Below are 27,356 nucleotides of genomic sequence, written 5' to 3'. Positions count from 1 at the left end.
GGAAGTGGCGCATCGCTTAACTGCTGCACCACTGCGCCAGGAGGGGTATGAGGACTCCCAGGGATCTGTGAATGTAAAGTAGGGAATGACCTGCTGCATATATGGCAGATAACCCATTACGCTATCGCGTCATACCTTTAATGCGGAGCTTGAGTGTCCTGTTCAATTTAATTGTTATTAACATGCAGGCTGTCTTTGTTACTTGCCGGAACAACATCGTTGGAAAACAGTGCAAGCAGCTAAGGGTTACTCGCAAATCTAACAGGGATCCGTGCAAGCCGCACGCGCCACTGCAAACGGCAACCGCATGTTCAGGCGTCATTCACTACAACAAGACGCATACAAGACTGCATTCACTATATGTGCCGCCAGAATGCGGTACACCTACAGAAGTCGTTTCATCGCTCACGATAATGGAGAATAAGCTGGAAGATCTCCCCCCCCCCCCCCCCCTTTTTTTTTTTCAGGCATAGGAAACGTGCCAGTCTTCTCCAGAATATCAAGTTATAATGCGTGTTCAAATCTGTATACAAGGGTTCCCCTTACAATTCCAGCGTTTAAGCTATGGATGATATTTATCCGCAGAGCGTGCCATCTTCCGCAAAGAAACGAAGGCCACGAACGCGTTTCGGTCAAGCTGAAAGCTTATTTTATTTTATTTTATTTTTGCGAGAGATGATTTACGCGCGTCAGGAGAGCCCGATGCGATCCATTACAACTAGGAAATTTCTGGCAAGCAGGCCCACGGTATCAGAAAAGCTTGTCAAGCGTGGTAGACCACGTGATACGTAAAGGAGCTCGAACGACGACCACAATACAAGGAAGAAAGCGACGTTCCGGCTCCCACGCGGAGGAACAATGGTGGTTAATGCAGTCAAGGGTGTGACGAAAGCTCGTCGGCTCGTGATGGATCATGTCATACATAAAAAGCAGATACGCCGACAGCAAAATAAGGAAAGCAGTGGCGTTGCGGCTGCCATAGTACAAGTGTGTTGCGAAGAATGCAGCCGTACGGAGCCGAAATGTCGCACTTTTCCTTGTGAAAGGCTGCTCTGACTTATACGCTGGAAAAGAAAGATTAAAAAGGAAGTAAGCTCTCCTCTAGCGCTCTCCATTTTTACTCTTTCTGTTTAGAGTTTAGCTGACCAGCTGCTTCAAAATGTCCGAAGAGCTAAGATTTCTTAATGTGCAGATTTCGGATTCACATGTGTACCGGCGTTTGAGAGCACAATATTTTGTCGTGATAATTTTACTTTCGTTCTCGTCCTTCCATGCGTTTGCAGGAGCCTGCGTAACATTCAACGAGGGCTTTCGTAATGTTAATAAGTATGCAAATCGGTAGAAGTGTTTCATTTGCCAACTACAAGGTTGCCTCGTTTGGGTTAAAAATATTCAACAGTGGACTTCACTGGGAAATCGTTCCACACGTTCGTGGGGCTTCCTGTAAAAAACATCGCAAAACGGGCACGTACCAAAACTTACTAGACAGGAGTCTGATCATTGCCTCGTTGAAAGGAACGCTTCGGTTCCAACGCAGTAACTTCGCAAAAGCTGCTGAGAGAGCTTCCTTCATATAGCCATTCATACAATACGGCAAATGAAGCGACGCATCGACCAGGCAAATTGCCTCTGAACGCACGAAACCTTAAAATAAACAAAAAGATGGATGTCACCAAGGTATTTTGCACTTTCGCACTACATTTCGCTGGTACCCTACACTCAAAACGCAGGAAGGGAAGCATCTGCGCGGTTTAGGTGGACGAGTTGTCCTTCTGGTCGCTGTCCAGATTAACGCAGCAAGAATACATGGCCACATTGGGCTGTGTGTATTGCCACCCTGTCCACTCTCTAAACAGCGAGTTGCTACGTCAATGATCCCGGCCGGGGCGGCCGGAATCGAACCCGTGGCCTCGGAATTAGCAGCCAAGCGCCAAAGCTGCTGAGCTCCTTCGGTGGCGCCCCAAAAATGAAGAGCGGTATAAGGTGAAAGGGGCTGTCATACTTGTTTTAATTTGACCTGAAAAACGTGTGTCCATTGTAAATACGTCATCTAAGAGGTACTCACTACAGTGCAACGCTGTCGTGCAGTTTACGAACGCTTCGAAATTAATTTCCGAGTTAATTTCTCTATATTTCTCGACGTGACTTACCTCATGCTTCTCCTCAAACCAGTTCCTGTATTCGTCTTGACCGGGCGCTAATGACTGACAGCGTGTGGGCGGCCCTTTCTCTAAAAAACGGCAGTTTCGCGGTAAAGTTCGCACCTTCGATATGTTAGTGAACACGAAAAACCATAGTTCGTTTTTTAAGCGTTTCTGGTTACTGCGTATCTACAGTTCACAAGAGTATACATTAGAAAGCGAGACATTTTGTGTGAGTGTGTGTGTGCGTGTGTGTGCGAATGACGGTCATACATATCACTCTGTTCACCAATCACAGCGCCGTGCTGTGTCAGCTCGCTTATCGTCGAGCTGACCAGGCCCTCAACAAATTCAAGTTAACCGCATCCCACGTGACGCTCTTGCGTACAGTCAGATTGACACAGTGGCCCGCTTGGTGGCCTCCGCCTCGTCACCGCCTAAACTCCTCACCATGTATGATGCCAGTCGCCTTCTGACACGTGCGCTGTTCCTCCATGTCCCACTGGCGCTGAGGAACTCTCAGAAAGAATTGACCAGTACTGTGGTGGCCCTGACTATTGTTGATACGTGTGACTGACCTCATTTTAAAGTCCTGCTTAGCCGCCCTCGTTGCCCTGCACGTCTTTTCCGCGACGTGAAAGCCATCTGCCACCAGCACTGCATCTAACCGGAGTCCGGCACTTCGTAGCAATGGGTCACTCGTAGGATTGGACAGCATCTAGTGTCGCTTGTGCACAGGGCCCTAATCGTCGCTGATTGATTGATTGATTGATTGATTGATTGATTGATTGATTGATTGATTGATTGATTGATTGATTGATTGATTGATTGATTGATTGATTGATTGATTGATATGCGTTCTTTATTGAACGTCCTTTAATTGCCTCTTGTTCGAGGTGTCAGTGTTGAACTGTGACCCCACTGTTGTCACGAGGACCAAGGCGGATACTGATTTGGTCACTGCTGACTGCCGCAAAACATTTTGCTCGGGCATACCGAAAAAAAAAACCTGTGAGCTCAGAGCGGAGAGATAGCCGCGTTTACTTGCCTTGTGAAAAGCAGTATCTCCGAACGCTGCCGTGAAAATCCCAGTAATTAGTTCCGTGAGCTTCCTTGTGCGTCCGAATAAACCTGCCAATCCCAGGCAGCGATCGCGGGGCTTCGGAAGCGATGGTTCAACTCTTCCTTAAGGTCGTTATGAAAAAGCTTATGTCTCAAAGCCGGTGATAAGAAAATGTATGTTGCGGGCCGGTGGGCCAGTGTCTGCATATGCACCTCAAAGCTCCTCCGGCAAGGATGGAAGGCGTTGCGCCTGCTGCTCAGGGTAGTCATCTCGTTCCCAGCAGAAGTGTTAAATGATCTAGCTATCTCATTGCTTTCCGATCCCCTTGAAGGTTCAGGGGTCCAGCTGGCAGATGTGTGTATGTCCACCAAGGTGGTATATATTGTTCGGCACGGATGCCATTGTCGCGACGCCGGACGTTGGGCCCGAGTCGAGGGTAGCGAAGACCAGCTAGGCGCCGAGGAACCTCGGAGGCGAGGAGCTCTCGTAGGCGAATTAGAATTTATTTGCATCTTTACAGATAGAGATTTCAGAGAATTCTCATCTACGATGCGGAAACCTCGGGTTTTAAGCCTTGTAATGTCCCTAGGTCCCTAGGCAGGGAATTCGTTGTCCTTGGGCCCGCACCAATCGAAAGGCACAAATTGCCTTTCTCTTCACACGGCACCATAAAGGCCCGCCCTCGAATTCCTGCACGTAAGCCATAGCACGTAGGTACACACAGCACCAGCCTTCGGCAGGGAACCGCTGTTTCTCACGCTTCGAACTAGGAAGATCGTGTTCTCGGCGTGTCCGTTCGTCCTGTAGGCTTGCTTCTCAGCGACGTGTAAGTTTCTCCAGCAGGCGGGTTACGGTAAACCGAACCCCGCGTGGAGCCAGCGTTGCTTGCGTCATGCCCACGTCGTCGCACCTGGGCGAGGTCGCCGTTCCGGGGCAGCCCTGTGTAGCTTATGCCTCATTCGGATACTCGATGCGATGCGAACTGGAGCTTCGTGTACGGTCACGCGCTACGGCAGCCCTCGTCGACGCGTGCTCGTTGCCAGGCCATGGTTGCTATCCGCCCTTAAGCGCTCCACGGTATCCTTGGCATCAATGAGACGCACCGGTGCCTTCCCAGACAGTTCAGATATAACACCATCTTATACATTCTTGACGGTAACAGCGCAAAAGACGGGGAGGAAAGGGTGAGCGCTCTTACCCTCAAGAATGTATAACCAACTTTCCCGTTTAGAAATTGTATTGAACGGTCTTGTACGCTCCTGTAACGTCTCATTGTGCGTGTTCAGGCACCCAGAAAATCGGCCCGTAAGTGTTCAGCTCGACGCACAGTTCTTGTGCATTGTGGTGACTAATTAAGTCGCCGACTATGTCCGGGTATATAGGTTTCCGGAGCTTCCCGCTCACACGTCTGCACGTTTCATAAGCGGGAACGATCGGGTTCGTGAAATGGTGGAGTCTGCACCCGAGCGCGGCGTCCTTTCGAGTGGATGCTTGTAGTGCTCTCCGGGATGCTTTGAGAAGAGCTGGACGCTCTGCCTCCAGGGTAGGCTATTGTTCGTCTACTGACCATGTCGTATCTCTCAGACGACGATGTCAGCGTACAAGACATAACACAATGACAGAATCGCCGCAAGGAACGGAGGAAGTTTGGTAGTATAACTTGGCTGCTTAAATGCTTCACTTTATTCATTCAGTGAACCTTGCACCCTTTTATGTAATACTCTCCTCTTAGGCATTGAGGCAATGCTCCAAGTATGAAAACCAAAGGAAAAAGGTGCGGAAAATAATGGCCAATGTCTCCGCCGCAACGTCGCTTGAGCGTGTCGTCCATACGTGCAAAGCGGCACTTTCTGGAAATGGAAAAGAAAAAAAAAACATTTTAAAACAAATTGCCAAGTACTGCCACAGAAGTAAAGGCGTAAAAGAATCAACGCAGAAGAAGAAATAATTGCTGCACCGTTTTTGAGGACCGCATATATGTTCGTCTTTCAGCCCTAAACACTTCAGGCTGAACCCTAAAGCGCGATAGGGAGAAGCTTAGATGAGGATGTTTACACAGAAAACTCTCGGAATGCTCTGAGGATCGTCCGTGCTTGTTACTGAGCTGATACACTCTACTTACCGCTCTGCGGTGGGACGTGTGGGCCGTTCCGCGCATATCGGTTCACCGCGCCGCTCACTGATATCAATGAGAGCTTAAGGCGGGTCATTATGTCTCCGAGGAGTAACCTGGTGTTATCGGCGTAGTTCCTTATCGCTCTGGCATGTAGCGACACCGCGATCACGGAGCGTGGCCAAAAGCGGCACTCGTGGGGGGAGAAACAAAAAGCGAAGAAATACGAAACTTTCTTTCAATGGAGAGTGGCTCAGCCGAGCAGCGACGCAGGTGACGGAGGGGAGTCGACTTATCCGTCGCTTTTATCGCTGCCAGGTCAGGTTACCCGGCCGCGAAGGTTGGAGTGCGGCGGACTTGTTGTAATGTGCTTGCGTTAGAAGAGCCCAGGACACAGCGATGCGGGGGAGACAGGATAAGTGAGTACACCTTTCAAATATTGACACTAGCGCTCTCGTTCCGCTGAATCAATCGCTGCAGGATGACGAAAAAAAAAAAAAAAAAAGGAAGGCGCGTGTTTTTGCAAAAACTGGCTTGTTTTTCGAGACTCTTTTCGAAGACGCGCGCACACGCTGTTATCATGCGCGGTCGACCAATTGCTGCGTGTTAAGACCCGCTGGTTTCTCCGTTGAGATCTTTGCTGACACGAGACAACGCGAGAAAATTTATTTCCAGCGCGGCTGCTGAGTAGGTGACGTCTTTACTGTGTCAACGACGTTCTCCGACGTCAGACACGTTAGGTAACGCCGGCGCCTCTTGAACGTCGAAGAAAATTAGCTGCAGTGTTTAGTCTACGCAGCTGATAAACAGACGGGGACGTTTAGAGATCGGCGCAAAGGCGCTCACTCTGCGAGGCGCGCGTGCGTTCGAAGATGGCTCGCACGTGATGCGTATCACGTAATGATTGGACACACGATCGCTTGATCGGACGGCACGATTTCGTGAGTTGCCGTAGTGCGTGCACTTTCGAAGCCAAAAAGAGCCCGAAACCTTGGCTTTAGGAACAGCACTTTGCAGCGCGCACATCAAGGCTTGCGTCTGCAGCTTCTAAAGGCGACGTGTTCGCGAACATCGTCGTTTCCTGAATTTCAGGCTCGTAGAGACACGCCTGTGTACTTTAATCGCTTGCGTGCGGAGAAGTGAGGAAATAATGAATCGAGTGCTTGTAATACGACATACGGCTGGTTATAATGCAGCTTCTTCGGAGAGTCGTCGCGAACTGTATTGCGCATAGACGCCACAGAAAAGGGCCTGAATAGCAAAAAGAGTGTGGAAGCTTCGTTCTCCTATTAATATATTTTTTTTTTATTTTCCGTCTCAGTGCGTTGCCCACACATGATACGAGGACCTGTATCAAGCGAGGGAGGATAACACACAATGCACTGCCTCATCTATAGGCGTATGCTCCCCTGCTTTTTGTTTTTTTTTTGTCAGCTGAAAAAAAAAAAACCTCTCTTAGCGCTTTGGATAAGGGGAGAGAGCTACAAATGCAGGAGTCTTAATTATACCAACGAAATTGGGTTTTCTATTGCCCTGATTGCATCTGCGCACACAAAATGTACTAACTTGTCACATGGAAACTTTAGAAAACAGGGAGATGTGCCTGAGAGTTGGGGGCCAGCGCTGTGTGCTCACGGCACTCGCTGTTCGCGCAGAGAAGAGTTTGTAAATGCGGGGCTGACCTTTCCTTTTCTTCCTCTTGCGTTATCTGCGAAAGATTGCGCGGAATGTTTCTGATAAGCAACTCGGCGTGGCCCTAGAGTACAGTTCCTGGTCATACAGACCAGGCTAAAAATTCTTATTGCGTTATACGCAGGCATGTCTACAGGTATTTTCTCCGGACAGCTGTTTACGTGACTGAGTAGGAGACCGAGGGCATTTCCAGTCATTCAGTTACTGGTCTTAATGAACAGGTAGTGTTCATTAGGATTCATCATTTAGGATTCTCCTCATATACTCGAAACAAGTACAGTTAGTGAGAGCATTAATCAGTGTTCCAACCTCTACTTGTGCGCAAATGAATGTAATTTGGACGAGATCCTAAGCATAGTGCGAAGAATTCCTTGTGGCATATTAAATCCGCGCGAAAATACAATGTCGACCGCCACAAAATACGAAGATTCGCGTAACAAAGTTGTGCTTTCACTCAGAATCCTTCTCAATGCCGGAACGAGATGTGCGGATGTTTTTATATGGGAAAAACGTATCATCGCCCGGCCCCCGCCCAATGCACAGGACAACCTTACGTGCTGACCGTCAGTAGCAGCGGACGCCACAGCTCACATGGTACCGGAAAGTTATTCCTGACCGAACACACACTGAGTATTCTTCGCTGCTTCCACAGCTGGACGCCGCCAGGATCCAAAGACGCCTCTCGTCGTTCGCGCATGGGCGTTGTTGCATTACAAAAGCTGAATGTAAGATGCAGAATGCGTATAAAAGACGCACGCCAAGGACGGGTGGCGTCTGTCTGATTTCTAGGCACCTCACGCAACTTTCAGGAGCAGAGGCGTCACGGGCCCATTTCTAGTGCCCTTCAGACTGTAACTCATTCTCGATACACGCGTACTGCTGCAATGGCAAGTAAGCGGCCGATAACAGGTCGGGCAAGCTCGCGGCCCTGCGCGTATCTCGGGAACATGCGACGCGATAAACAAGGGAACGAGTAATCGTGTGGTGGTGAGAGTGAAGTGTGTCCGTGCGTTCGATGACTAAGTTCACGAACCCTCGCTGATACAGTGTCTCTGCGTGCACTGTACTGATCATAATTACACAGTTACCGGAACAAATTGTGAAAACAAGAAAAAGGATAAAGCGGAATTGACATCTCCTCTTGAGCTTGACATCCTCTTTTTAGCCGTATGGCTGCGCTCCGGTGGATGTCAATGAGTAAATACTCCCTTATTACAAATCTACTCCACCTTGGGGTATTCCCCCAAAATTTGACTAACACTGTTCCCACTTCAAGTTATTGATCAATTCGCACTCGCCCTACCATAAGCTTGCCGTCCCGGTTAGCTCAATTGGTAGAGCGGGGGTCCCGGGTTCGAACCCCGGTAGAGCGGGGGTCCCGGGTTCGAACCCCGGACCAGGACGAATTTTTCTTTAACTGCGAAGTTTCTGAGAAAAGGCCTGTGTAGCTTTGATTTGTAGCCGTATGGCTGCGCTCCGGTGGATGTCAATGAGTAATTACTCCCTTATTACTCCTCTTGAGGAAGTGTCTGGTCAGTGCACGGTAAACATTCGCTGGCTGCTTACATAAGAGCCACAGAGAGTGTGCCTTCACAAGGGGGCGCGGACGCACACACGTACGCGCGCACACACAAAAAATGCGAGGTGCCAATTATAAACCGAGGGGGCGTCAGTGCGTTGACTGCAGCGCGGCCTTTCTTTCTCCGGGGGCGGCGACGTGCGCGGCTGCGTCGTCTTCTTCCGGGCGGCACTCCACCGAAATAGTGCTCGCCTCCGGGCCCATACAGCCGCGCAAACGCACGCAGATTTCGATTCTATTTCGAGGTTATATCAAAGGAAGCGCCCCTCAAAGTGGTTGTCCGTCGTCTCTCCGCTGCAGTAGCTGCGATCGGCCGTTGTGGCCGCTCGGTTCTGATCACGTGACTGAACAGAATGCACCGCCGAGGGAGCCGCTGCTTACTCAAGGCTGTGGAAACAGCGTTGCAGTACAGCGCTGCTGCTTTTGCTGGTCGGAGTAACTTGCGCTTCCAAAGAGCAGGGGTAGAGTCCACGTTGGGGATGGAGACCACAAAGTATTATGCACGTGTGCACCATAAGGCACGTACGCGCGCCGTTATGTGTACATTTTTGACATGGTATGGAAAAATACCACGCATGAAACAGAGCGCTGTAGAGCACGTGTAACATACTTCAGGCTGTAGCATACAACAACTCAACTCAACTCAGCTAAACTCAACTCAACTAAACTCAACTAAACTCAACTCAACTCAACTCAACCCAACTCAACTACTTCAGGCTGCTATTGCAAACGGCTTAGATGTAACATAACATGCAACATGTTCGAATAGCAGCATGTTCAATAGCATGTTGCAACATGTTGCAATAGCAGCATGCAGCACAGCATGCTGCTATTGCAAACAGCTTAGATTTAGTTCTCAAAGGAACCGCCACTGGTGTTGCACTTTATTTTTATTGATGTTTTGTGAACAACTCCCAGACTGCTTGCCTTTCCTCCGGACAATGTGGCGACAACGATGGGGGTACTGCGAACCACTTAATTTCCCTCGTGGCGCGCCTGGAACACGGGGCCACACGGTCAAGCCTTTACCCAGTTACATCAGCACCGTGGGTTAAGCAAATGCCAAATAACGCCCTCCGTTTCACACCTCCCCGTGAAAGAACCTCTGCGTTTGCTTTTAAGTATGCCCCGCCGGTGTGTCGACTTGTGTACAAGCACTCTGTCTTACTCCGTTTTACCAAACAGGAGGCGGAAGGAAAGCACCTGTCTCCACTGAGGCCTTCTGGGTGAAGCGTGACTCGGTGGTGTAGCGGCGCGGCCGCGTAAATATACGCGACGGACGCAGTTAGCGAGTCACGACGCGACCGTTGCGCAAACGATGATCGTGACCGCCGCGCGACGCCGAATCGCGTGCTTGTTTCTTTTTCCGCGGCCACACGCGCCTCCGCCTAGCGGTATCCTTGGCAAAGATAATGTCCCTGCGTTTTCATGGTCATTTTAGCCGGAAAAAACGAAACTTTAAGGAGTTGTGGCGCTGTAACGAGCCGAGGTAATGAACGCCGGGTTTAGCTTACAGGTGCCGCAGAAGTTTCATAACACGGAAGCTTGCATAAAGGAGCAATAAGCAACACAAGAGAAAAAAAAAATAGGATTAAAGGTGAGAAAGCAAAAAGTACAGACAAACAAAACAGGCGCCAGTTGAAAAGTACAAATTGTGCACATTGCGCTAGAGTGTGCACAGTGCACATGACGCTCGTTTATTCTGTACGTGGCTCTGTATAGCTGCGAGAAAAGAATGCGCTCTTCTTTTTCGTGGTTTCCACGCTTCGAAAGCGCCTTTGAACTGGTGCATGTTTCCAGTGTCCGTTACGTGACCTCCTTCACCATAAAGAAAGGGGTTCTGTGTCACAAGGAAGAGCGTGAAAAAGACGCAAGCGAGAGTAAGCTAAGCTCACGAAGGCAACTATCAGTGCTCTACTCCACCTGAAGGGTGGAGCAACCTAAGTGGAAATTGCCGTCTACCGATGACAGGTCGACCACATCGGTCTCAGGCCGCCGCGGTGGCTCAGTGGTTATGGTGCTCGGCTGCTTACCCGAAAGACGCGGGTTCGATCCCGGCCGCGGCGGTTGAATTTCTTTGGAGGAGAAATTCTAGAGGTCCATGTGCTGTGCGATGTCAGTGCACGTTAAAGAACCCCAGGTGGTCCAAATTTCCGGAGCCCACCACTACGGCGTCTCTCATAGCCTGAGTCGCTTTGGGACGTTAAACCCCATAAAACCAAAACCAAAACATCGGTCTTAGGTCAGCAACCGACGGAACTGACAGCTGTACCTTTGACCGACATTGAGCCAACGTTATATAGGGATGTTGTTGGTTAGGGAAACGCTTTTTCATCTTCAAATCTGGCGCCACACCTCAATTACTCTCGCAAAAGCAAACGTACAAAAAGCAAAAGTTTCAACGTCTCACCACGCGACTGCCGCGCGTCAGCCATTATTGCTGTCCTCCATGGTTGCCCATAGTAACCGGCGGAGTTTGAGCGGCGTCGGCGCTTGTGCTCCGCTTGCTCGATAGTTTCGCGATTTATGCTTTTGTTCGGACTTCAGCAGCCGTAGACCGAAGCTCCTTCAAAAAGAAATACCGAACGGCTCATTGTCACTGCAGCCGCGAGCGAAATACGCCAATGACCATGAATGCTAAGAAGATCTTTGCGCGGGCTGCTGCGAGCAAATTTATCGCGAAGGATGTCATGGGCGCACATCCAGGCACTTCAGGCTGCGCTGAAAGTGCGAACTTTATCAAGAATTCACGGCGAATCCACGGCGTCCGCGCGGTGGACGCCGTGGATTCGCAGCCGAGCTCTTCGGGGGTACTTTGCAAGCAAGAGCCGATTATCACTCCAAACAGAAAGGATTAAAAAGAGAGTAAGCTGTCCTCTAGCGCACTCCCTTTCGTATAAAAGAGTGCGCTAGAGTACAGCTTACTCTCTTTTTAATCCCATATTTGGCGTATTTATGTTTAGAGCGTACAAACAGGCGGACTGCGCACCATGCGGACTAAGAGGCAACCAAGAAACACTGCCCTGGAAAGAACGCTAAGGACTACAACCCTAGTGTATTCTACAGAAGTATATGTTGTAGTGAGCGTACTTTGAATACTTTCTATCTCAATATTGATTTTCTCGCTTGCTGATCTCTTTGTGCTACCGATGTCTTAGCGACTTTTTAATTTATTTTGACCACGTTTGTTTCGTCGCACACCTAAAACCAAAATGCAGGTCTTGACATTCTTGGCTTTTCAAATTTATGAATTATATATTCCTAGCGCGAAATTTCGTGTCCAGTATAGACATGCCTACGACAACTGCACCGCAAAAATTTGAAACTTGTGATTTGTTCAATGCACAGAAAAAATCTAAAAAATTGGAAGTTAGAGATTTGCGTGCTGCACAGAAAAAACTTGTAAGCATGTCTTGCTCTATCATGTGCCTATACAAACGCTATGATTGTTTAACCAACCTTCCGCCACATTTTGTAAACTGAAGGCTTTTCACAAGATTGACGAAAGAAATAAATTCTAGAAAAAAATGTTTCTGAGATATATTGCTTCGTGTAAGCCCTGAGGGTATGCACACGTAAATAAATATATAAACTGAAATTTTTGGGAAAAGCCATAGACATTATTTCTAATATCCTAAAAAAAATTACATGCAAATCTATCAAAAAAAACATTTTCCAGAAAGCCGCGTTGGTCCTTAAGATGTGTTTTATTCTTTTAAATGCTGTAACATATTTTATTTCAGTTTTGGTTATACACTTTGACAATACATAAGGCCAACGTCGGTAAGACCACTATTCAATGTTGGCCAGAAATAGCGGTGCTGTCGTTGGGTCGTGTAAGACGCATGTATATCCCCAAGCTCGGCCAGACATGTTATGCGATGCTCGGGCCGAGCACTTTTTTGCTGGCGGATTCTATGCTGAAATTGTTTTTCTTCTTGGAAAGAAGGAGTGAGCGGATAAAGGCACGGGGGAAATTAAAACACATGGCTCCGCTATCAGCTTACCGCCTCTAGCTGCAGCACCTGTCTCGGAACTTACGGCCACCGCCAATTTCTCCTGTTCACCAACGAGCCCGAATAAGCGAGCCACTGCAGTGTTCGTCGTACTGCTCAGTAACAACTGCCATCCGAGATTCCTTTTCTCAAGTTCTGAAGAAAAACAAGTGCGAAGGCGATGAGGCTGCGACAAATGGAGCATGATTCTCGTTCGCTCGAACTGTACCGGTTATACAAAACGAATACATTTGTTATATATTATGCTGCATAAAAAAGCGCTATAACCATCCGCCACGGGGCAGATGCAAGCCTTCGCAAAAGGAAGAGATTCGATATGTGCATGCGATAAGACAAAAAGAAAGTTGCTCAGCAACTCTTTTTGACTTCGTGGTCGCCAAGAGTCATCAAATGACACTACGATAAGTGCCTCTGCAGCGGAGAGCCTTAGCCGGCTGCACCTTGCAGACGCCCGACAGGAGCCGTTACCGCCGGACATCTAACCCGAATGGCCGAGTGTGTCCTTTAGGACGCTCCTCTCTAGTTTTTGCAAGTACCACACCTGTGGAAACGGTGCATGGTGATGCGAAGGACAGTGCGGTTCGAAATCTGAGCTTCGCCGCAGAAGGGCCGTCGGAAGAAGATGCTGGAAACGTGTGCCTTGCTTTTTTTATAATTAGATTTTTATACTAAGTTTAATTGTCATTGCCGAATGCCCAGCTTCATCCGCTGCATGAAAAAGGAGGGCCTCTTTCATTTCTCTTTTATTAACCCTTTCCTGTGCCAGCTGCGGGCATCTTATCCCCACAAACTTCTTAATCCCATCCGCTCACGTAACTTTCTGCCGTTTATTTCTACACGTTCGCCTCCTCTTAGAATCCATTCCGCAACTCGAAAGGGCCATCGGTTATCTCCCCTCCGCATCACATACACTGACTGTGTTCATCTTCTTCTTTTGGATTTCAACTAGGATATCACGAACTAGTGTTTTTCCCTTACTCTCTCTGCTCGCTTCCGTTCTTTTAACGTCACCGCTGTCATTTTTCTCTCCGTAACTCGCTGTGTGGTGCTGAGCTTAATTTCAATCCTTTTGGTTAGCCTCCAAGTTTCTGCCACTGAGACGAGGAGGGGCACACTCTAAACATGAATACGCCTATATGGGAGCACGAAGAAGGTAAGCTGTCTTATAGCGCATTCCCGGCGAGAGGACAGCTTAATAAGGGAGTAATTACTCATTGACGTCCACCCGAGCGCAGCCATACGGCTACAAAGGAAAGAAACTTTCTCAGAAACTTCGTAGTTAAAGAAAAATTCGTCCTGGTCCAGGGTTCGAACCCGGGACCACCGCTTCACCGGAGCAGTCGCTCTACCAATTGAGCTAACCAGGACGGCAAGCTGTAGCCGTATGGCTGCGCTCGGGTGGACGTCAATGAGTAATTACTCCCTTATTACAAATCTACTCCACCTTGGGGGATTCCCCTAAATATTTTGTTATTAGAGGACAGCATTACTCTCTTTTTACTCTTTTTTGTTTAGAGTGAAAGGTGCCAATATACAGATACTTTGATTTTGAGAAAAACTGGTATACAGGGTTATTTAGAGGTCAGGTGTGCCGTAGGGTAAAAAGTCAAGTGAAGAGTGATTAGATCATTTTGAATTAGAATACCGAGACCCAAGGTGAAATTTGAAGCGCCGTTTGAAAACGCCATCGTCTGTCTATTTTTGTTTTTGTTTTTGTTTTAAGTGGACCCGTAGTCGCGCTTTCCGTGGCAATTATCAGCGGTAGCTGTACTCTACACAATCAAGAGCGGGGTCCTGATCTCTGCAATCCGCCGCTGTTAACGTAAATCTTGCCGGGATGTTGCCAACGGCAACATCCCACTCCTCACGAAACAGACGAATTTGTCTTGTGTGTTTAGTTGCCTGTTCAAAGCGAAATTTCTTCTTCCCTGCTTTCTCCGCTCTGAAATTCTGTCGTAAATGTTATGTCTTCCTGTTTTCGGAATGGAAAGCTCTTCGTTTTATGGGAGACCCTTCCGCTTGAAGGGTGCAGTTCGTTGTAACGCAAATACCTATTTCTTCTCCTTCAGAGTTTTAGAGCTTTCGCAAAAACAAAAAAAATGATCACCTATACACGTCTTGTTCTGCGCATTTCAGCGGCCTCCACTGAGCTACTCAAGCTGCTCTTCGAGAAGTGTGCAACGAGGCATAAGTTGAGAAAGGGGGAATAGAATGCAGGACATAGAAAGTTAAAAGAAGGAATGAAGAGATAACGCTGCGACCAATAGCGGAACGCTGGCGTTGCCTCTTCAGTATGACTTGCCAGCACACGCGAGCAGTAGTCCGGTGTTCACTATAGCAACTTGCTGGCTCATATTCCTGCAAAGGAATTCGTCCAGACCTGCGGAAGGTGAGCCGAATTTTACATGCATTCTCCGGGATTCATCTGCCTACTACAGGCTTTCCTCCGCTTTCCCTATAAGAGTCATCGAATATATTTGAATATCACAAGGATGATGAAGCGAGATCTACACTCATGCTCCGTCTCAAATGGTTTATTGGCCCCCAGCCTTGGTGGCATGCTTTCTTCTGATAGTGCAGCTTATGTACAGCTGTACACAACAAACAGCCATGGGTGCCTACACCAAGGGCAGAAAAATAACTCCAATGGTTACAAAGCAACACAGCCCTTTTCCTGCTCCTCGGTTTGGCTCAGGCTTCCTGGCCCAAGGCTTTCCTGATGTGTGACACCAGGAGCTGCCAACGCACTTCTGGTTCCCGTGAGAGGGGAATCGACCCATCTGAACAGCTGGTTCGTGCATGAGGCGTAAGGCTAAAAAGGAGATTTTGTTTTTTAAATGTTTATTTCGTTGACTGAGAGCCCGTAGAGGCACTCCCGTAATGCGTGCATGGTGTCTGGCAAGCCTCACCTGAGGTCAGAGTACACCAAGCGCGCGACCATCTGTCGTGGATACGGTGGTTGTTCCGGCGGTGTCCTCGCGGTGAGCGCCGAAAGCGAAGCTTTCGCGCTGCTGACAAGAAGTACAACGAGCGAAAATGCGGCACGTGTCGCGAATTGCTCGAAAACAAGAATAAACCAAGTCTATACCTTCACGGTACCTCTGGCTGTCGCACTCCCCTCAAGGCGCAAGCGTGAGTTTGTGAAGCACCTTTCCCACAACGCAGGTCAATGGCAGTCCTAAATTACTGGCAGAGGAGTGTCGACGCCCCAGCCCTACTTGGAAAACTTACTTGCCGCTAGGTAAGATGACATGCATATTTCGGTCACGTCAGCGCGTGTTTTTCGTGGCCCGCCGGGTATTCCGAGTACTGCATCTCCAGAGTACGCGGAGGGGGGAACGAACACCGTAAGCAGCGCGCTTTCGTCTTCCGAGTGGACCTTGTCGTACAACTCATCTCCGGAGAACTCCGAGCATGTGCTGGCCCAGATTGGAGTGCGGTGGGGGGAAAAGCCGCGGGGAGCTCATTTTATGCGCAGCTCGCTCAGCCGTATCAGAAGGGGAGGGAGGGGAAGGGAATCGTCGCGCTCAGATCTGGAAGTGTCTCGCCCTCGGCCGCCGGAGAAAACCGGAAGAAAGAAAGAAATCTGAGAACGGTGAAGAGAAAGTAAGAGATAGAAGGAAGAAAGGAAAAAAAAAGAGCAGGCAACCGAAGAAGGACACGTGATCAGACTCGCGTAGTACGATGAAGGCGCCAACGGCGCGCGAGGAGGACACTTGAGCGCATAGCGGCACACGAGACCGGGACAAGAACGCAAGAAAGAAGAAAAAAGGAAAAAAGAAACCGCAAGAGAAAAAAAAAGGAAGGAAGAGAAAGTGAGAAGACCTGCGAGAAGGGAGGACGGTGGCGAAGAAGAAGAGAGCTGCGGGCGTCTTCTTCTCGGAAAGAAACCAGAGAAACCCCAGAAGGCGTCCTCTGCCTGATTCGTTTTCTTCTCTTTATTATTTTATTTTGCTCTTCTCCTGCGTCCTCATGCTCTTCTCGGCTACAGCCAGCCAGTACAGATCGGCCTGTGCATCGGATCCGCGTTCCGCATAGGCTGCTGCCGCGTTGCGGGCAGGGTGCAGTTAGTCCAAACCGGCGACGACGTCCCAGCGGCGACTGGAGAGATCTCGGCGAGCGCTATCGGCTGCGCTGCCGCTGCTGCCGGCTCAGCTGTAGTGCTGCGGCTGCTGCCACTGCCAGGGAAGGGAAAAGCGAGCCGTCTCTCCAATTTACAGCGGCAATCGGAGCTCGTTTATTGTGCGCCCCGACGCTGATCCGGAACGCGGGACCCGCAACCGGGCATCCAGTGACGCCAGCCGCCCCCGCTCTTCTTTTCCTCTTCAGTCTTCCTGCTGGTCACCCGTGGAGGCCCCTTGAAGAGGAGGAGGAGGAGGAGGAAAGAGGGACGAAAGTTTGCCGCACGCGACTTTGTCTTCATCCGCGACAGCGTTCAAGTCGAGCGAGGCAGCCATGGTTCGGCAGCTGGGTTGACCGGACTTCGGACCATTCTGCAGTCGTCCTGCACAACGTCTGTGGAAGGACAGCCTATTTTCAGCGTGGGTCCCTGGATCGCCCTGCACGAACCACGTGAGGGAGTGTGACACTGTGCGTGATTGCAAAGGGAGTGTTGCCTGAGGATACTTTGGCGCTGCCTGTTTCAAATCCCTCTAGTTTTGTCGCCACCCGAGCCCCGCAGGAAAATACCAGTGTGGATCGTCTCCTTCAGTGTGCAGCCAGTTGAATCGAACACGAATCACGTCTTGCGGGCGACGAACCTTGCTTCCCTGACCAACTGGATCGACGCTTCAGCGAGCTGTGCGGTGTACTGCAGTGCTTTGCCCGTGCTGCGAAATAGTCGTCGCTTTATTACTGCTTGTTCCTGTGCACTGAAAAGCTGCGACTCTGTGTGATACCGACGTGCACCAACGGGATCGTATGAGTAGTCGTGCGCAAGGAGCCTGAAGTCAACGATTGCTTTCAGGCACTTCTTCGTGTAATAGCGGTCCAACCGCTTAGGTGGTGCAGTGCGATCGAAAGAGGCGCGAAGCGAGTTTTTTGCGTCACTGACGTGCCGTGCGATCCTGGTTTCATCCGCCTTGAGTGAGGCGACGATTCGCGCGTGATCAGAGTACACTGTTGGAATCCGGGTACGGTCCGTCGGTGCCGGTCGCTATGGTGCCGAAGGAGGTCATCCATCGCCTCTTCTCCAGGACCCGTTCCATGGAGTAAGTCTTCTGCCTTTTTATACCTGTTGCAGCCAGTAAAGAGGAGTAAGAAGTTGATATTACGCAGGACAGAGCGCTGCGCGCTTCGCTTTTACTGGAACGTGTCACCTGTGCTCCAAAACAACACACTGCTGGCAGGAGTTCAGTTTCATTCCAGTGTATAATAAGCTCGTGTGCCCCCAGGCATCTTTGTTGCCATTTGTATATCGAGGCTTCAGCAGAAAAGGTTGCATTCCTAACTATGTGAAGTTAAGGAAAATTTGACGAAGATTTCGCTAGTCTCCGGTAGCATCTTTCTTTTAAGTAAACTGTGGTCATTCACCTAAACTGTAATGATTTGTCTGAGGAGACTCTCCGCCTGCGTAAAACACTGCGGAATAAAGGGCTTATTTGTATGTACAGAACTTCAAAAAGACACAAAAAATATGTATTTGGCATTTAAGCTCAACTATTTAACTTGGCTCAGTTAGCAGAACGCCTGGCACACCCCTTACCACGCGATCTGCTGAACCGAATGCCATCCCGTAAGCACTCGTTTAGAAGCGCCTAAGTGACCTTATGTTTGGCGCGCATGCATTTGAAATCCAACGCCAGATTTTCTAAATGACTCAAGGCTGCTCTATAGGGGCCAGCATGTGCGAGTAGACAGGTCTAGCTGATAGTAAAAAAGTCAGCCGACTGTCACGCTTACGCATCAGTGAAAACGGCGCAATCTTGAAAGAGTGATTCGCTCCTAATTATTGGTAATTCAGCGTCAGTGACTGTCGTTGCAACTCTGCTGGAGGCAACAGCAGATTTGCAACACTATGAACCCAAAGAAAGCGGTTGATGTTGTTAGAAGCAGTCACTTGTGTCTTTTGAAGTGCGTCTTTCTGCAAAGAGCTGGGAGAGATTCAATGACTTAGAGCATTAATAATGAGATAACAAATAAAAATGGTGCTCCGTTTGACGCCGGATGAATCCACCTGCGCAGTTTTTACCACTTCTCTTGTTGTTGTGTGGATCAGTTGGTGTGTACTATTCCGGAGATGTCATTATCTTCATCTTTCGATTTTTTTTGTGCTCACCACACGGTTATTAGTCTAGTTCTTTCTCGGCTACTATATTAATGCATGTGCCGTACAGTGCTTTCAGTTATGAGCCCCAGGAGTGCATTTAACTTCTTCGTCACTAAATATATGTTTCCTGCGAGACCACTCTACTTTGATTATATATATTTGGTTAATCCCAATCCGGTTAGCCGCAGTAGCCGCGACGAGCGTATAAATACGCACTTTCACGTAGACAGTTGTCAGACAAACTGTCTTTCACCACCAGCTTTGGTATGCCATCGGAACAAGATGTTGGTGGTGCCGAACCTCAGCGCATATATCCGTTATTAGTTTTATTCGCTTGCGCTTAGTGTGCCGTATTCGGATGCACGGTTATATGAGAAAAGCCAACAGCCACAGAAACCAAGGGACACAGGGGATTTTTAATTTATTTATTTATTTTGTGCTGTTGTTCGATTTACAATATTACTGAATATGTTATCGCTTAAAAATTGAAAGGCTGGTCCTCCAGCCGAAACGTCGTGAATTAAATCTTGTTGTGTTTTTCAAGTTCTGGTGACTTTATCTTATATATATATATATATATATATATATATATATATATATATATATATATATATATATACATATATATATATATATTCAACATTAGAAGCCGAGTTCTGCGTTGACTTTTGACTTTGCATCACGGGAAGTCGAAAGCTATCACCCAGGCGGGGCTGTAGAACACGCAGCTGTCACCTGGCGACGCATAAATGGCTGCGCAGATAAATGTCGCGCCAACAGCCTGCGCAGGATGCACCATAAACCTGTACGCTCTCCGGCTGCGCATCAAATGCAGTCAGTTCTCTTTGCTAACACACACGCACTCAGACCATAACGCCGACCTTGCGCTGTATTTCCCGTCTTACGCGGCTTTTATTTACGTTGCAAACATATTCGCTTGCGTCTGCTTTGTGCAAGCCTGTACATATATCACCACTGTTAAGGGCACGTGGCTTTCGTCATTCATCGCATGTGCCAAGCCGTGGCGGCCAAAAGAGATAGGTTGGAGTACCAGCGCACTAGTGATCGTTATTTCGACTCCCTTATCCAGACAGGCAGGCAGGAATCCGAGGATGAAGATGCAACGGCAAGAGCCGCTCACATGCCTTGCCTTATTTTATTTATTCAATACTGCCAGCAGCCTTTTGGCCGCCAAGGCAGGAGTGGTTAAAAGGCAAAACAAATGAACACAATGCTGTTTGTTACAAATCACTCTCGTACTATGACGACAAAAAAAAAACAATGAAATACAAAACACGAACAAAATTATGCAATGAACAATCATCACTCAATCAACAACACTTCAGTTCAACACTTATTAGCAAAGTGGCACTTTCAAAAAGTTGCAATCGATGCGCAGCAATCACAAGTAGGGAACAATGGCTGCTAAAAAGGATTCGGACGCTTACAGGTTCACCACTTCATTCGGCAACGCGTTCCGCTCAACAATGCTCCTTGGGAAAAAGGAAGCCTTCTGCGCGTTTGTACGACATTGGGGTACCAAAATCGCCTTGCTGTGTTTCATCCGGTTAGGGCGTGCCGTGTTAAATTGCATGTACGTTTGGAAATCTAGCTTTATTTGTCTGTTAACAATGTTGAACATCATTTTGAGGCGGTTGTCGTTGTCGCTGTGTGCTCTTTCAGGCAAAAGTTTCCAGAAATATGCCCTCACAGTACACATGCCCCTACGGTTTGTTCCTCCCAATTCAGGTTACAGTATATAGGCTAGCGGCGAGTAGAGCTCAAATATTCGGCATTTTAAATCAGTTGAAGCGAATTTGAAGAATTTCGTTGGGTCACTCTTTTAGCGCATTTCAGTCAATCTACTATAGATCAAGACTCTGATAATGCTACCATGAATAAACAAACAAAAACAAACAAATAAACAGTAAACAAGGTGCCACCACTACAGTGAGGGAAATGTGATAAGGAAAATGTTAGGGAAGTGGTCCTCCTAAGAAAGAATTTTTTTTTTGTTAGGAGGACCACTTCTTGTGGCGGTGCCTGTAGCTGCGCTACCGCACGATCACTGAAGCGGATTTATTTATTCATGTGCTTGCTTGCTTGTTTGTTTGTTTGTTTTCCTTTTATCGCCCAAGTATACTGCAATCTATTTAGGTAACAGCTGAAGTCTGAAGCAAGGAAACACCGCAAAGAAAAGGCGACGTCGGAGAGAAACACAACACGTTGCATACCGAAATATTCGCTACATTCACTTGCGATTTCCATGACGCATTTCTCAGCAAGCAGAGTCGGTGGACGAGGTGTTGCACCTTCGCGCGTTGTGTATTATATATATATATCCCTGCAAGTCATGTGGTCGTATCGCGTTGCTCGAGCTGCTTTGCTGCGTGCCGGTCTCGACACACGAGCAAATTTGTGCAAAAGGACAGCGTCACGTATCTCCTAAACAGCGGCAACACAGTGACCTGCCTGTCAGATAATTTTTCTCTCTGTCAGATAATTTTCCGCCTGTCAGATAATTTTTCTCTCTTAGAACAGCGAGCGAACTGCGTTCCAAGTCTTCAGTGAGGACATAACTGAGGCCACGGTTTGCTGGTGTCGGCACCTGCAATGAATAGTGACAGAGAGTATAGACTGAGACCGAAAGAAAGATTTGGTCTCTCCAGCACCACTAATGTAACATGGATCAGAGTAGAGGGGGCAAGAAAAAAATCAATAAAAATAAAATTGCCCAGCCCGCACATAGTAGACAGTCGCCATCGGGCTAGCGGCTCTTAATTAAATGGTCGGTTAATGCGGTAGGAAATCAGCAAACAAATATTTTTACTTTTCATTCAAGTGGTAAGGTAATATGTTTACTTAGGGCTGGTAGTGGCCGCTGATCCGGAAATTGAAGAATGAGAATGGGGTGGAGCGCATACGGCAGGTTCTCTCGGATCATGGATGGCAGTCTACCAATATCTTTCAAGAGAAAATTATACAGTGAGGTGTATCTTACCGGTACTCACCTACGGAGCAGAAACGTGGAGGCTAACGAGAAGGGTTCAGCTTATGTTAAGGACAAGGCAGCGAGACATAGAAAGAAAAATGACAGGTGTAGCGTTAAGAGGCCGGAAGCGGGCGGAGTGGGTGAGGGAACAAACGCGGGTTAAAGACATCCTAGTCGAAATCAGGAGGAAGAAACGGGCTTGGGCAGGGCGTCTAATGTGAAGAGAAGATAATCGCTCGCCCTCAAGGGTAACTGAGTGGATTCCGCGAGAAGGCAAACGTAGCAGGCGGCGGCAGAAACTTAGGTGGGCGGATGAGATTGAGAAGTTTGCAGAGATGCGGTGGCCGCAGCCGGCAAAGGACCGGGTCGATTGGAGAGACATGGGAGAGGTCTTTGTCCTTCAGTGGGCGCAGTCAGGCTGATGATGATTCAACACGGCGGTAACCACTCAGGGCATTGACGCCACTTCCCCAGGAAAAGTCCTCACGCACGTTTCCGTCCTCCTAACTCTTTGCTTCTTAAAAGAGGTACAAAAGAGTCCACTGCGTAAAAAATACACTCATGTCGCGTAGTTGACTTTCGGCATCTTCTCAACACAGCTATAGGTGAAGTTTAAAGGAAGGTTCCCATCATCAGTACGCATCTGATCAACGTCGCTCGGCCTTAAAAATGTCAAGGACTTGCGGAGCCGACATTGTTTACTTCTTTCCTTGAAGACTTTACTGTTGCCATAGAGAGACAGCGCAGTACAAAAACCTCAAAAACCGTATTGGGTTTTTTCCTCGATTAAGGATCAGGAGGCGTTTAAAAAGCACCTAATTCTTTCCTGCAGCAGCCCGAAGAAGCACCGTATCGCACCTCTTGCATCGCGGCTCCAATACAGGATGATCAAAAGGGCTCAACATTCAGCGGGGGATGATTATCAGCTGTCCTTGACAAGAATGCTGCCGCACAAGCCTTAGTTAATTTATTACTTGAAGCGGAGCGACACACGGGCGTCTTGGCTGGGCATTAAATAGACAGATCCTCTCCTCTTCTATCTCTCTCTTCTCTCTTCGTTCAGCCTCTCTCTTTCTGCCTGGCAAGAACCAGCCCGCACCGCCTGGCGCCAGAGCAGACGGCGCGCAGTCGGCGCAGGAGCAGGGAAAAGAAGGGCGGCCGTGAATGGGCCTCCCGTATAGCGGATGCGAGAAACGAGCATCCGGGATGCGGGCCCGCTGGCACCCTCTTCCCGCCGTTGCGGTCAGTGGCCGCAGAACAAGGCCACGCGAACGATTGCTTATGCGGCGGTGATTTACCTCAGGAATGACGGCCCCTTCGGAGTACGGCATTGTCAACGCGCTACAGGACTTGCCTTCGATCAGGCGCTACATCGCATGCATTAAAGAAAGTTGCGGGACGATCAGACATGCGATGCGTCAATTCTGAGGTAGCAGTTGGATCTACTCCCGATGATAAAATTGGCTCTAATGAATTGTTTTACATAAAGCTGACGTTTCGTACTCGCGACAGCATTTTTCTGGAGGAGAAGGTAAGAGGAGGTTGGTCGAGGGTGATAGTAGACGGATGGGCAACCCCCTAGCTACGGGGTTAGGGCTGGGAGGTGGCTCGGGCTTATGGTAGGCATCTGGCTTTCCAAATGCGTCTTTGGATTCGATTTCGCCGTCGGGTTTTTGTGTTCCGCTGCTGGGTGGACGTCTAGTGGGTAGAGACCTTGTGAAAGGTGCAGGTAAATATGTTGGTCATACGTGGATGGTGGGTGGGGTGGGGTTGGACGGTGAATTGAGAGTAGCGGTGGGTAGATGGGTGGGTGCTATCTTCTCCTGGCTAAGGGGGTGCGTTGGGGAGGTGGCTGGTTGGTGGTGCTTCTTGGAGGTGGAAGTGGAGGGAGGAGGCTTCTTGCTTGGGCTATAACGGACACCAAATTTCCGGAACGCGGGTTACGGCAGCAGCAGAAAAAGAGAAGAGTTCAAAGCACATATTTTCCGTTAGAGGGACACAGAACGAAACTGTATAGATCAAAGACTGCCCCACATATTTTCCCTTACAGGGACACAGAACTAACCTGTAGCGATCAAAGACTGCCGCGTTCCAATGGCAAGGAGGCTATGCTTTCACTGAAAGTTAACAAATGCCGAAAAGCAAAATGCAGGTATCGCCACAACCGACCGCTTTCACAAGCAAACTGCGTTGACGTCAATACTGTTTTTAGGATGAGGATCTCTGAGGCCGGAGTGCGACATCAATTACTTTCCCCCTGCCAGCGTTGACGGAGTTCATAGTTCTCTCGGCGTCAGCAGTTACGCGAAGAGTTCGAATCGAGTGGCGGAAAAAAAAAAGTATTCCATTTGCAACTCCGAGTTGCTCGGCAGTACGTACGCCCTCTGCAGCCTAACGAACGCCGACAAAGATACCGTCAGGCAAACAGTAGAATTTTACTCTGAACAAAATACGGTGAAGTAGAAGAAATGTCACTACTTTGTGGCAGCACAGCGACTCACGGTCGTTCGTGGAAAGTTTCTTTTTGTGTGTGTGCAGTATAGAGAGTTAAGCAACCTAGGACAGTTAGGATCTCCAGTCAGGGTAATGAGAGTCTAGGAGATGAAGCAGTTCCAGGCGAAATGCGGGATTTAAAAGACAGCCATCCCGATCTGGTTATGTCAGTGAATTAAAGCGGGCCTGTAACGCCTATTAATATACATCGCATGCAGTTTGGTGTAGGTGTGCCTTGCGGCTGAGAAAATGATCTCTTTTCCTTTTTGTCATGATCTCCCAGAGTGCTTGCGAATGCAGTTTTAAAATTGTATTCGACGGAAAGCTGTCCTGCAGGTTGACTCTGGCGCGCACATTTTGTTTCACATTTTTACACGCGCGCACATCCACAATATCAGCACAATGGAGGAAGACACCATATTGTACGCACTGATACTGGTACCCATTATGTAAAGAATGATCCGCCGATCCACTATGTGTCAGTACTGTATTGGTCTCGCCCCGTCAAAACAAAGTTTCGGTTTAAGGAAGTAGTTGTTCGCACCTTTATCCTTGCTCAGAGGGTATTCTACCTGTCCGTCATGCAAACGCCGGCTTTTTTGGCAACGTACATAAACCAATCGCAGTGTTACTTTTCATCCCGAGAGTACCTGTGACTGTAGCCTATAGCCAAATACTGCTGATGATGTTTCTCACGTCCTACTGTTTGCGTATAATCCTGTATCGTCGATGGAGAATGTGTCGAGGGTCACTGAGCGCAGCCTTTCATCTAGCCAGTCATTGGCGCCCTTCTCATCAAGGCGAGGCTTGACAGCGCTACTGGTCGAATTCCAGAACTCCGGACTAAATAAATCATCATTACAATTCTGCTGCAGTCGGAGCCAGTTTCATCGTGTGTCACTCCGCGTAACACAAAAGCCGCTTCATTCTCTAGCAATAACAGCACGAACTCTAATCCACTGTTTCGTAGTTTCAGTGTCGAACTTCAATTAGTGACGACAACTCGAGCAATGGCATTCATGAAGGTCGGGGCCGAAGGGGCATGCGCACATGTATCTTTGTCATAACAGAGAAGCAACCCAGAGCGAATTGCAGCTAGCGACGCGTCACGCCTAATCAAGCCCCATTCTATGCTCGTTGCCGAGAGAGGTGTGACGCCAGCCGCTTCGAAGCGCGCGCAACGATGCTGAAGTGCTTCAAATCGTGCCTCCTCTTCATTGGCCTGGCTGTCTCTGGGGCAGTCTTCAGCCTTACGCAAGTTCCGCGCTGTTCGCAGTCAACCGTGGCGCGATGGTTGCCTCTCTTCCCCGGCAGTCCTTTCGCCACCACGCGACAGGACCGCCACTGCACGAACCAGACGCTCCTATGGTGCACCTTCGATACAGGACTTCCGGCATCTAAGCTACTGCACTGGGAATCTCCTGCGCATCCTTACGCGTTCGCGGTATATACACTGCCGATATGAATACCAATGGGGCGAGGACATCCGCATTGCTGCTCCTGCCTGCACGTTCAATGTGACGCTCGATCACAATAATCCGCCGAAGGAGTTTCGGCACCTCCGACAGGATGCCCCCTCGCCAGGCCCCCCTCGTACACCAGCGGCGTTGCCCAACGTCGCGGAGGCGCTGATTGCACGCTCAACCGCGTCAACACGCGCGCCTCTGCGTGCTCGGCTCTGCTCCCGTCATTGAGCTTTGCCGAATCTGCGCGCCAGACTTGGTAGCAGATATATTTCTGGCTCGTGTCCGATCGCCCGGAATTCCGCAGCCGCCCCACTATATCGCCGCAATGTCGCGTTTCGTGTGACTCGTCGCGTGTGTCCGAGACAATCGCGTATCTATCTTGACAAGGTGTGTACACGATTCGGTCGTGATTGAGAACAGAGCGCCTGCATAAGCCTGGAGTGCTTATACAATACGCCCGCTGCCACCAGCACCACCGGGTCCTTGTTTTATCCAAGTTGCCCGTGCCATCATGAAAACAAGCTCTTCAGCTTTGCCGTTGACTGGTGCGACGCCGAGGGAGGAAAAGCTCGCCATGTGCTCTCTCCAAGGAGACAAGCACGTAGTTTGTTTTTCCTGGTGAGTCCATCCTGGCTCTTTTGTCTCATGAAATGCTGCGCAGTTTGTGCATGTCCGAGTAATATTCCTACTTCATATGCAGTCTACGACTAGTGCCCATAAACCTTATGGCATTATTTCTATTTCAAAGAGTTGCTGAAACCTGCCTGGCACTTGTTGGTAGTAATGCTAGAGTGGTTATGTTTAATCTGCAATCCTAGACGCATGGCTATCTTAATGCCAATCCATGCAGAGGTAAAAATAAACTTGGGTAACTGAGTGCGAACTAATTGCCCCTTTTCACATTGGTCGTACGTGAGTGTTCTTAACCGCCTCCGCCAGGCGACATCTTCGACCGACTAGTCGAAGACAGCGTCTTTCTCACCAAATATACGCGCTGACCCAGTCAGTGGGAACTTACCCGTCTAAAGAAACACGAAGAATGTGGCAGCGGCTTGGTCGTCCTGAACGCGGTGGGGATTTCTCAGCGCAAAAAGGTTTGTCTCCTGTGTCTACTGGGATACCATCGCGTTCTTTGAGGATACTGGCCTAAATCAGACTTCAAATGCCGCCCAAAGTGAGTCATTGTGCTTCATCCTCTTAGAGAAATGAGCATTGCACACTTGTACGTAGCGCTGACATTTGATAGACGCAACAGCCGTCGAACAAATACGCAACGCTGTTTACCATGGTGAAGACTGTGTAAACGGAATTATTATTGAGTTGTCAACACACATTTGCACTAATTTCTGTTGAATTTATGTTGTGCCATCCATCATGGGAGTTAATGTATCTAAGCCTAACTTAAGTAAGTTAAGCCTAACGAGGCCTTACATCTAACCACAGCCTTACCACTTTATGCTTGACAAGAACGCAGCACCTGTTAAGGCTCTATTAGCAGCTCGAACTTTCCCGTTCATCACACACACACACACA

General features: G+C 48.8%; 1 protein-coding gene across 5 annotated transcripts in view; it reads left to right on the top strand.

Annotated features, from left to right (window-relative positions):
* Positions 1–27,356, top strand: part of fray (oxidative stress responsive kinase frayed) — a 145,539-nt gene that overhangs the window by 22,867 nt on the left and 95,316 nt on the right. For 2 of the 5 annotated variants that reach the window (XM_089546027.1, XM_089546021.1), the window contains exon 1: positions 26,383–26,441. The exons of 1 other annotated variant lie outside the window; for it this stretch is intronic. In XM_089546027.1, coding sequence (XP_089402153.1) covers positions 26,398–26,441 — 44 coding nt within the window. In that variant the 5' untranslated portion in view covers positions 26,383–26,397. Of the gene's footprint in view, positions 1–5,581; positions 5,737–17,053; positions 17,815–26,382; positions 26,442–27,356 lie in introns of those variants that run through there. 2 more of the 5 variants (XM_089546026.1, XM_089546024.1) reach the window with 2 other exon arrangements.

Source organism: Amblyomma mixtum, chromosome 5 (assembly GCF_055824585.1).
Source record: "Amblyomma mixtum isolate Tamu chromosome 5, ASM5582458v1, whole genome shotgun sequence".
NCBI classification, from domain to species: domain Eukaryota; kingdom Metazoa; phylum Arthropoda; class Arachnida; order Ixodida; family Ixodidae; genus Amblyomma; species Amblyomma mixtum.
This window is presented reverse-complemented; position numbering and strand designations above follow the sequence as displayed.